Below are 11,982 nucleotides of genomic sequence, written 5' to 3'. Positions count from 1 at the left end.
TGTAACCGTGTGCGCATGCGTCATACACTGCGCTTTACATGACTGCAGGGTCTCTAGCGTATCATATACATTTATGATATAACATTGTTTTAAACACAGTAAAGGCATAAGACGTGACCTTTCGGTGTCCCCGGTGCATGTGGCCTTGATCTGCACGGTATGTTCTGGTTTACTGCTCGGGGTGACGGCAGCGCCTTGGCTCAGCAGTCAGCCGGAGCCGGTTTGGACAGGATTGTTGCGCATGCGCAGTGTCTGGCGGCTCAGGGCAGCTGCAGTTGTTTTCTCCACAGGACTCCTGCTTGTTATAATCTATATGGGATGAATGGGATTTTTACACAGTACAACAGATATTCATAAGGCCCCTGTTACATAATGTTTTTCTTTATATATATATATATATAATATTTAATTTTATATTATAACTTTATTTTATATTTTTTAACATATTTAGGATTAAACGTCCATTAATCTTCAATCTTGTTTATTAACAAAACTTTTCATATTTTTTTTTAAAGTTGTAGACTTGCACATACAGTAAAAGCTGTTTACAGCCATGATAGTTCCCTTCACTGTAAGGCTACGTTCACACTACAGGATTTCTTGTCCGCCATTGCCGTCTATAATGATAATGATCAGCGATGACAGGCGAAAAATCCTGCAGTATTAACTTAGCCTATGACCCACGGCAGACGACCCACGGCGGATTTTGCAGCTCGCCCTCGCTCACAGCTGCGCGCATTTTTAACAGGTTAATTCTTTGGACAGACGGCGGAGTCCGACCGACCATAGAATGGATTCTATGGCACGGGCGTAAATGCACACGGCCATGAGCAGGGGCAACCGGCGCAATCCGCTATACCATGTCTTGTATTTGTAAACCACTTCTGCCTACATGTTTGGCATGCGGTCCATAACCCATGTGCTGCTAATTTGTACAGGATTGATATCCATTCCTTGTTTATTTTATTAATGTAAAAGCAAGTAAAAAAAATTAAATGTGTCATACAGCATGAGCCACTGTGAACAATCTGCAGAACATGTTCAATAAAAATATTAGTAATGTTAGCGTACATGGGACAAATAATACTGCCACACCATGACTACTACCATTACCACCACATAGTGACTGGATAATACCAAATACTGTAACTGATACCGCACAATGACCATATAGTGTATATACTAGCTCTACACCACTCTGCAGCCCTTATAAGCAATTACAGTGCAGTTACATCCAGTGACTCACAGGGGGCATCATCTCTGATTGAAGTGACATTTTCTCTAATTGAAGTTGTTCATTTTTCCATTATTTTTCAATCTGGCCCAGACCGTCATGAACATTTTAGGATCATCGCTCCAGCATCTTCATTTACAAACTCCCCAACTGTATTGGGGCTCACAGTAGTAGTGCCCATTTTGTGCCCTAAAATAGTAGTTAGGCCCCCACACTGTGCTCCCTTATAGTAGATACAGGCTTCTGTTTACTCATATAGTAGACAGGCCTCCTCTGGTTCCAGTATATATATATATATATATATATATATATATATATATATATATATAAAACAGGCCACCTCTCGCTCCAGTATATATATATAAGACAGGGCTCCTCTGTGTCCAGTATATATATATAAAACAGGCCACCTCTGTGTCCCTATATAGTAGACAGGCCCCCTTTGTGCCCTTATAATAGCAGTCTCTATTATAATCTGTGTCCCTATATAGGAGTTATGGGCCCTCTGTGCCCCCATATAGTAGACTGGCCCCGTCTGTGCCCTATATAGCATTAGGCTCCCATATGGTATTAGGACCCCCCTTTGCCCCATACAATAATAAGCCTCTTCTGTTCTTCTACATAGTATTAGGCCCCTTCATTTTCTCCATATAACATAGGCCTCCTCTCTGCCCCTATAGAGCATTATTTCCACGAAAATTGCACAATAATGGTCAACAAGAGCCCTATATTTACTATGCAACAAAAACCTAACCTTTACTGTTTGCTTACTGCATTCAGACTACAGTAAATGGCTTTATTAAGGGCAGAATGGGTACTTAGAAATAAAAAGATACACCACTCATAAAAATGCGTTCATAATTGTATGTATTATCAGTCTGATAAAGATGGAATATTCACGGAGTACATATCATATAAATGAAGTCTACTATTCAACCACTATACATCAATTTGATGACCACACGTTTACTATATAGATGAGTTATACATCTCATACATCATCCTGATGGGCGTTAGAAGCATCAATTATTATATGCCTCATATAGATAAACTATGCACAATTCTAATAAATTATACACATCATATTGATGGAGCATCTTAATGGATTGAGCATCCAATTATTGTAAAAAAAATATATCAAACAAATAAAAAAAAAATCTCATATATACCCTAGTATAGGTGAAAGTATATTATAATGATGGTTACATAACATGAATATGTCATGCCGGATATAATTCTGGTCTGGAATCCGGGTACGTTGTGTATCCGATTCCAGCTGCAACGTCACAGCGACGTTGAGCAATTGCCCGCACAGCGAGTCTGTGACTGGAGCAGTGTTCCGCCACAGTCACTGATTGGCTGAGCGGGCAGTCGATTACCTAGGTATGTGACGTTGCAGGTGTCCAGCAGCTGTCAACAGGACCCGGGAGTGGTGCCACGGGGCACAAGGATGGGTAAGGCTGAGTTCACACTACGTTTTTGCAAAAAACTGTGTGCATCCGTTTTTCCATTGACTTCCATTATAAAAAAAAGGGATCTGTTTTTTTTCACGGACACGAAAACATGGTCGACCACATTTTTGTGTCCGTAAAAAAAAAAACGGATCCGTTTTTTTAATAATGGAAGTCAATGAAAAAACGGATGCACACAGCATATGTATTTTTTTTTTGCAAAAACATAGTGTGAACCCAGCCTAAGAATACTTAGGAAATCTGGAAGGCCGTGTTCACACATGGATTTTTATTGCGTTGCTCCATCATTTGATTGAAGTAATTAATTATTTAATTGCCATCCATCCGCCCTTTATTGTGTTACGGCTAAGAAATGCCAACGTGGGCGAAGATACCCTTAGGTTATGTCCGCATAAGTTGGAGTCTTGATTGCAGTAACACAATGAAGGACGGTAATTATAATGATTAATTAATGCAATGAAATGATGTGGCAAAGCTATAAAAATGAATGTGTGAACACGGCCCTCCAGATTTCCTAATGTAATGGGGAGTTATATTTGTATTACCATCAATTGTCTTTGAAAGGGGTACTCCGGCGAAAATGTTCTTCTTTAAAACCAACTGATTTCAGAAAGGTACATAGGTTTGTAATTTACTTCTATTTACAAAAATACAAGTCTTCCAGTACTTATCAGCCGCTGTATGCCCTGCAGAACGTGGTGTATTCTTTCCACATCTGTCCATTTCAGGAACTGTCCAGAGCAGTAGCATATCCCCATAGAAAACCTCCCAACAGAGGGATGGGGGGGGGCAGAGGTTACGTGGAAGTGGGGAGAGTTATAAAGTATGGGGACTACCTGTAGAGGGGAGGATGTATACAGTATGGAGGAAGAACTACAAAGGGGGGAGGAAGGTATACAGTATGGAGGCCTAACTTTCTCTATTGTACCCCTGACATATGGAATCATTCTAACAACACAGATCATAAAACATCATTTACTTAGTATGCTTTATCTTTAAAATAAACTTATGGTCATTTTATTCTATTACATTGTATTATACAATTCCACACAGGCCCCGCCCCCAGTGCTCCTAAGGCTCCGTTCACAAAGAGCAAGAGCGTCCGAATTGTCCGCCGCAGAATGCTGGCAGCCTCCATGTCATAATGAAACTCTATGGGAGGCGCGCGCGGCTCCTCTCTTGGCGCTGAAAAATGAACATGTTCATTCTTCAGCGCAGAGAGATGCAGCGTGAGCCTCCCATAGAGTGTCATTATGACACGGAGGCTGCCAGCATTCTGCGGCGGACAAGTCCGCTCTTGCTCTGTGTGAACAGGGCCTAACGGCTTAACGGACGCAGGGTTTCACAGCTAACAGCACAGGAAAGTATAACACAAAAAAGTGAAAAAATGTGGTCAGCTCACCTCATCCTGATACTGGTATGACTTGTGATCCCGAAATGGATATAGGAGGGTGCACGGAAGATTCAGCGGCGGCCAGCCGTTCAGGTAAGTGATACGAATCCAGGTAAAGTGGGGGAATCCAGCACTCCAGGGAAACAATTTTCAATTAAAACGATTCTTTATTGTTCATGTTGTTAAAAACTTTATCTCTCCCAAGGAGAGACCCGTCACCAACCGGTTTCACGCTCGTGGCGCTTAATCATGGTATGCCCGGACAAGTAAACCTACCCCATTTAAAACCACATAAATTACCATGTTAACAGCACAGGAACAGCACCAAGGATGAATGTAAGGCACATACCTTCATCCTCAGCGCCCTGTGCTCACTAGGGAGCTTTCAGCATGTTAGATTGATCTAACCTGCTGAGAGTTTCCCTTTAAATGTGTTTGTAGAAAATGAAGCACCTTATGACAGACCAGAAAGCTGCTGCCTATGGAGGGCACGTGGGCTGATCATGAAAAGCTTTTGGAATCTGGCCAGCCACTTTAGAGTATTTCCTAATGTTTGACAAATGTTTGACTGAGAGGACATTATGAACAGTTCTATAGCGCCTGTTGACTAGAGAACACAGGACATTGGGTTTGATAACATGCAGAATATAGGCCACTATAACATCTATAATACCTCTCAGATTCCAGCGCTCTCGCAACGTCCTCTTCTGCAGCTTCACAATGGGCGACTGCAGAAACACGCTCCAGGTCCCAGGCCTATTTGGATGGAGGGTGCTAAATTATATATACCACCACAGCATTTTTTTTTTGTCCAAATCACCCCTTATTTCCTATCCCATCTATTGTATCATGGTCCACTGGCCAGCGGTACCTATTGAGTATATATATATATATATTATATACACATTGCAATGGCTGACAGCTGTTAGTTTGGATGGGAAATAGAGGGTCATTTGGTTTGAAAAGTCTACTGTGGTAGCACGAGGGCGCCGCATGGCCACATCACCCCCTTGGTAGCTTTGAATCCCGCTGCTGTCAGGTGTCTGTGACTGGCAGGTCTCCCGGACAGTCAGCATAGGTTATACAGGTGATTGCGCAGAGGATTAGGGGGCTGGTCCAATCACGTTCTGGAGCAGGCCCCTGACCTCCTATATAACGTTCCCTTGTTCTCTCAGTGCTCGCTGGCTATTAGACTAGTTTTCTAGCGTGCTTAGTGTCTCCATATCTATTTCCTGTATACCTGACTACTCTCTTGGATCCTGCTTTTGTACATTGCTGCCTGTTTGGTTTGACACCGGCCTGTTGATCACCCCTTATATGTAAGTTTGTCTTGTCCTCATTCCATGTTATTGCACGTAGGGACCATCTCAGTGGTTGTCCGCAGTTGCCTAGGACTGTTAAGGCAAGTAGGGGCCTGATTAGGGCTCCCTGTCTGTATCCTTCACCCCCCTTTCTCAGGCTACCCTACCTACCGTTGTGTCAATACCAAAGGAAACTGTGAAAAATATTATTTGCTTCAGTGGCATTAGATAGGTGCAGTGGCACGTCCACATGGTTGTGTAATGATAATTATAGTGCTTGCACCAACAATCTTTAATTAATTTCATTGCAAAATAATTTCTGTAAAAATATGACTGTAATATTGATTGACGAATGTGTCTTCTGCATGTTCTTCACTGACTGAAGCAGTAGGTAAGGATAGGGTTGCCATAGTGTTTGATATACTTGGCATTGGTGTTTCTAGGTCAAAAAGTATAACCATCACCAGTTGAGATTCTAGAACTCTTTGAAACATTACAGCATTACACAGCGCAGAGACAGCCGGCCAGGGAGCTTGTGTTTTCATCAGCTGTATCGGAAGGGAGGGGGAGACGGAGTGAGCAGCTCACACACAGTTTTCTGTGTCTTCAGCAGAAAGCAGCAGCTCAGAACTGAGGAAAGGAGACTGAAAAGTTAATAGCAAGTATGGAACAAATTGTAAGAGTCCAGAAGGGGGAAGGTTCAGCATGTGTTTTAACACTTAAGAAGACAAATGAACATTGGGTCATGCTTACAAGCTTCAAGTGCCTGCCTTACAGTGAGAATGGCGTCAAAAGCAGTTGGCTCTGTTCCCTCCACATCCACATCCAAGCTTAGATTCTGCCCATTCAATATATACATGTGTCTTTTTTCTGCTCTAAAATAGCTTCTTTTCATCGGTGTCACCTAGGTGGGGCTTCACAGCAGTTGGGCCCCTTCACTTACATGGACAGTGTCACCTAGGTTGGGCCTTCACGACAGTTGGGCCCCACGGCTATAGAGGAGAGGGCCCGATTGTTATGAAGCCCCGTCTGGGTGACACTGTCCACCGATGAAATGAAACCATTTTAGAGCAGAAAGAAGACACAGACAAGTGTTATACAGGTATATATCAAATATGCAGCATCTAAGCTTGTGGATAGTGTAGAGAACTACAGATAGAGTAAGGGGGGGGGGGGGGGGGGGGGGCGGGGGGTAACAATATCACTTTAACGGGTATAAACCCACACACCATATACGCAGCGTATTTACTGCTGCGATACGCAGCAAACACGCAGCAGATTAGATCTAAATAACTGAACGCAGCATCAAATCTTCACCATCAAATCTGCTGCGTATTTGTTGCGTATCTGCTGCGTATACGGTGTGTGGGTTTGTACCCTAAGCGTTGGCTCATGAAAGTTCAAACTTTAATTTTTTTCTATTAAATTTCACAGGGAACATAGAGGCATAAATACCCCAAAATTTGCAGGCAATATGGCAGGCAATACCCCATAAGTGATAAGTCATCAGAGTCATCAGAGATGAGCAAATTTGCCTATGGCTGTATCCGTGGCTTCCCAGGCTCCATCCACTTTCTCCAGACAACGGGATTCAAACGTTGATTGTTCGGATTCATGTGAACCCAAACTTTTGGCAAGTTTGCTCATCTCTAGGTCATAAACTGCTGTTTGGGCACACAACTGGACTCAGAAGGTAAGGGGGCCCATTTTCTCAAACTGTGTGTGGGGACCATCTGTATTTTCAGTGGCTTCCATGGCACCAGTACAGTATATCCCCTAGAAGAATTACTCTATGGGTGTAATAAGCATATGGAATGTACAGGTGTTTGAGAAAAGCTTTTAGCATAAGGCCTTAAAATTTAAAATGTAATTTTTTTTTCTAATATGGACAATATATTGTAATAATATGTACAGTTTATCTACCATAAGTCCTGATATTACTACATCAGTATGCTGCTGTGCTTGTGTGCCAAATAAAGTAAAAGTAATGTGGAGTTTGGTTCTCTGTGCAGACTGTACCCATGACCTTCCCCCCATGGTGAACTATATATTGTCATACAGGGTCCACATAACATTGTGAAATCATAATATGGGTTTGGACAATCTTGTAGCTGCTTCCTCTGCAGCTGCTTTTCCAAAGGTAAAAGCAACAAGTGTTGGGTCAGATGTGTATCAGCTGTGGGTGTCCAGGCCATAGGGATAGTAGTCCCCCCTTCAGTAGGGACATGTGATGCACTTGGTGCATGCTGCACACCCTTAAAGGCCTCTATAAGCATTAGACCATGTGTTGGCCAAACTCGCTAATTGTGTCAGGACTGGCTGACTGTCTAATGTGTATGAAAGCCTGCCTACTCTCCTCAGATAATGGCAGGGGAGAGAAGCATGAGGCGTCTTTAAAGGAGTACTCTGGCACTGATAAAAAAAAAACAATCATAAACATAGTTTTCCCACTTACCATCCCTCCTGAGTCTGTCTCTGTTTGATTTTCCCGCTGTTTGCAGGTCCCCGAAGCTCCAGTTGGTGTCTTCATTTTTTCTTTACTTCCTGGTTTGGACTTTCCCATGATGCACTTTGTCTCCTTTGATGTCTGACTCTGTAAAACTGTTAGATAGCTTACATCTTGCTCAGCCAATCAGAGCTGAGCAACCTGAGTCACCTGACAAAGGGAGGCTGTCCTAATTGTCACAAAATGGCTTCCACAGAAAAGCCTGGGGTCAACAGTCATTAGGTAAGAATGAGTTTACTTCACTTCCTGGTGGGGGGGTTTGGGGGGGGGGGGAAGATAGGGAAGGGGGGCAGATGTTCAGCATTTCTGTCACTAGTTTATGCCGCCCTCATTTAAGGCAACATAAACTTAGTGACACATTCCCTTTAAAGTGATAAGCTGTTGCAAGGGAGATTGAGCCAGGCTGAACACTCGAGTATGGGGAGATCAGACAAGAGAGAAATAAACAGCTGGACGAAAGCTACCGTACGTGTGTGGCTACCTTCAGACTGGCCCTACAGCTGCATTTATGAGCCCACAGCTTTCCCAATTGTTTCCGCCAGAAAATTCTTGTTAAAGGGCAACTATCAGCAGGTCAGACGAATCTAACCTACTTACAGCTCCCCAGTATATGTCTTTTACCTTCATCCTCGGCGCTGTTCCAATGCTGTTTGTAGTGTAATGCTGTGATCATCAAGGGCCAGTTCACACAGAGTAAAACTGGCGTAATCCCGCCATCCTCCGTGTCATACTGGCAGTCTATGGGAGGCTTGCGCGCCTTCTCTTTCTGCGCGGAAGAATGGACATGTCAATTCTGATCGGAGAGAGGAGGCGACAAGCCTCCCATAGACTGCAAGTATGACATAGAGGCTGGCGGGATTTTGCAGCGGAGAATTTTGCCACGGAATTCTGCCAGTTTTACATTTAGAGCACTGGGGGTGGGGCTACCGTATGCCAATCCACTCCAGCCGGCCCACCCTTCTAATAATTGGAGTGGAGCGGGCTGCCCGGGGATAGGCCAGATCGGTGCTCTGGGCGGCCATAGCCCTGCCCCCCAGTGCTCAAAACAGCCCTACTGGACGCAGGATTACACTACAAACAGCACTAGAAAGGCGCAGAGGATGAAGGTAACACACATACCCTTATCCTCAATGCCCCATAGATTCGTCTAACCTGCTGTTCCCCTTTAACAACTACATTTCACTACAAAGCATACATGTAGAAGCACAAAAGGAGATCTGGGAAGGAATTACATGTGAATTTATTTATTACAATGTGTCCAACTTTGTGCATTTTCATAATCATTTTGCAGGAAAGTACAAAACATTCACATAGAAATTTGCCATGGTGCCCCCATAACCCAGCGACCCATTAGTTCATGAGGCATTGGACAGTGCTTATCCCCAGCATGGTGTATTCACTGTGCACTACTTCTCTGAACTTCACTCAACACCATTCATACCAAGCTCATGGGGTCTTCCAGTCCTTTATAAGTGCCATTTTTGGGGGGGACTCATGCACAGTAATGCTTTTTTACATGAAACAGGCACTACCATTTTCTCATCTGTTAAGCAATATTACTTCTACTTCCCGTCGCCGCCTATTCCTTGCTGTTCTACCTCAGGTTCTACAAGGGAAGAAGCAAAAGCTGACTGAACAATCTGAAAACCAAAGGACTCCAATAGAGACATATTCTGTTGTGGGGAGAAAGGAGACGCAAGTGCGGATCCTAATGCCGGCCCGAGAGATGCACCGAGAGTTGGGCCTAAAGAAGGCCCGAGGGCTGGGCCCAGTGCGGGACCCAGGGCCGGGCCAAGTGCAGGACCCAGTGATGACCCTAAGTCACCAAGGGATCCTCCAAGTGGCCTGGCATGCACTTTCTGAATGTGTTTATTAAGATAGGCCTTTGAGCGAAAGAAGCTGCCACACTCTGAGCAGGGATAACGTTTCTCCGGTTCCGTCTCGATTTTCTTGGGAATCACTAAGTCATACGTTGCATATGATCCATTAGAACTCTGCTTCTCCGGTGTTTTGAGGTCGCTTCCATCAGACAGGTCACCGTAAGAGTCAGAACTCTCCTGTTCCCCGTGCTGACATTTCTCCCCCTCTGCAAAATAAGAAAAAAAATGTGAAAAACCCTTGAAATATTATTGTTACGGGATATCGTTTTTGAAAGCAACTACGACCAACTGTCTATATGAGATGAAATTCTTGATCCCTGAAGGCTACATCCGTATAGGTGAATGACGTGCAATGAATAGCAATGTCCCAGAGTCATACAAGCAAAGATTTATCTGTGATACAGAGCCCGGTATGAAAACATTAGTACTCTTTAATAAGCTGGTATTTAAATAGGCACGGTCGCAAAAATATATATATTTTTTTTGTTGAAATCAACAGGGATTGTGATCGCAAGCAGTTTTGCAATATACTCAAGTCTCCTATGATTAAAACATTATACATATGGCCACAAGGTGTCTCCCGTCACTGTGCTTGTGTACAGTTGCTGTGCGTCCACATTCAGTAACAGACAATCCTGGAAGTGCTTGCATTGTATGGTCAGCTCTCCTGTCACACAGCACCAAAACCTCTGGCACCACACAGTGACATTATACTGACTGAATTGTTGCATAAAAAAGAACTGTGTCTCCTGGTAAGCTGCATAAGTGATGATATAATTAGCAAAAGTTAATAATATAATGAGCCTAAGTTAATTGCCCTTAGTTGATATACAACCTGTATGATGACCAGGTGTCTTTCCTTGTGTGAGCGCACAAAGGACTGGGACTTCCTGTATTTGGTCTCTAATTTTGAACAAAGAAAAGACCAAATTTCAGTACGGAGGGAGCATGGAGCACAGTTTGGTAGGATGTATAATGTCGATTTAAACATAGAAAATAAAAAAAAATAAAGTGAGTATATTGAACTGCTTGCGATCACAACCCCTGTTGATTTCTTAAAAAACAAAAATTTCGAGGCAGGAACACTTTAAAGGGAAATTCCCAATTTCTACATTTATAGCATAGCCATGCAAATATCCTAGAGATGCGAGCTCACACCTATGTGGGTAACAGGGTCCACTGACCTGTCTGTGCTGAGGCAATACATAGAGGTGGTCACTTATGTGTGTTCACTTACATAGGGGCTAAACCTCTCGGACCTGTGTCTACATATATCTGTCACTAATGCTCAGGGTGGTATACATGGCTTTTTTTCTAATAATCTATATTGATCTTTGATATTGAGTCTTTGTATTTTTTAAATATAATATATGAGAAATAGGTTTTATGTAAGCAAAGCTTAGTGATATAACAGAGATGTGCAACGCTTCCTTGCAACTTCCCAGATCTGTTTGATTTTAATGAATCCATATGTACCTGTTGACGGGTGCGTTTACATTAAGAAAAGAGGCGGAAATTCCAAGTGGAATCCCCGCCGCAGACATGTAAATTCTTTCAGCGGAGAACGAAGGCGCCCTATACTTAATATTGACACACTGAGGCAGGCAGAAATCCAAGCGGAGTCCGCAGTGGGGATTTCATTAGGAATTTCCGCCTCTTTTCCTCAGTGTGAATGGGCCCTATATCCAGAAAACCCATAAGACCTAGTCTTGTTCCCAAGTACATATAACCGTATCCGGTGTAACAACATACCCTACACACCAGGTTCCACTCTACAGTCCAGTAACACAACAGAGATATTACAGTGTAAGACAAGATAGAACTGTATACAACACTATGAGCAGGACTAGGTCAATATGGGGCTTTCAGACTTGAAAATAGTTCGGAATTATAACACAACATATACAGCGATCCCTCAAATTACAGTGGCCTTCGACTTTAGTATTTTTAACATACAATGGTCTTTCCTGGATCGCTGTAACCTACCCCACCCTTCAACATATAATGTTGCACTCACTGCCAATCTCTTCCCTGGAAAAATATCTACATAACTTAAGTAGCGACACTGACTGGCTGTCCTATAGCGCCCCCAACAGTAAAATACCATTCTACATGTACTGTACCACTCTTTATCTGTGCCATGATACGCTGCCTGTTGATCAGTTTGGGTCGAGATGTACTTGTCCCCACTGATTT

At 43.2% G+C, this 11,982-nt stretch overlaps 1 protein-coding gene across 6 annotated transcripts in view; it reads right to left on the bottom strand.

The window, feature by feature from the left end:
- Positions 1-9,134: 9,134 nt before the first annotated feature.
- Positions 9,135-11,982, bottom strand: part of PATZ1 (POZ/BTB and AT hook containing zinc finger 1) — a 32,382-nt gene continuing 29,534 nt past the window's right edge. For all 6 annotated transcript variants that reach the window (XM_069961236.1, XM_069961240.1, XM_069961239.1 and 3 more), the window contains one exon: positions 9,135-9,992. In XM_069961236.1, the coding sequence (XP_069817337.1) occupies positions 9,469-9,992 (524 nt within the window). In that variant the 3' untranslated portion in view covers positions 9,135-9,468. The remainder of the gene's footprint in view (positions 9,993-11,982) is intronic.

This window comes from Dendropsophus ebraccatus, chromosome 3, assembly GCF_027789765.1.
Source record: "Dendropsophus ebraccatus isolate aDenEbr1 chromosome 3, aDenEbr1.pat, whole genome shotgun sequence".
NCBI classification, from domain to species: domain Eukaryota; kingdom Metazoa; phylum Chordata; class Amphibia; order Anura; family Hylidae; genus Dendropsophus; species Dendropsophus ebraccatus.
The sequence above is the reverse complement of the archived record's forward strand: the minus strand, read 5'-3'. Positions and strand labels throughout refer to the sequence as shown.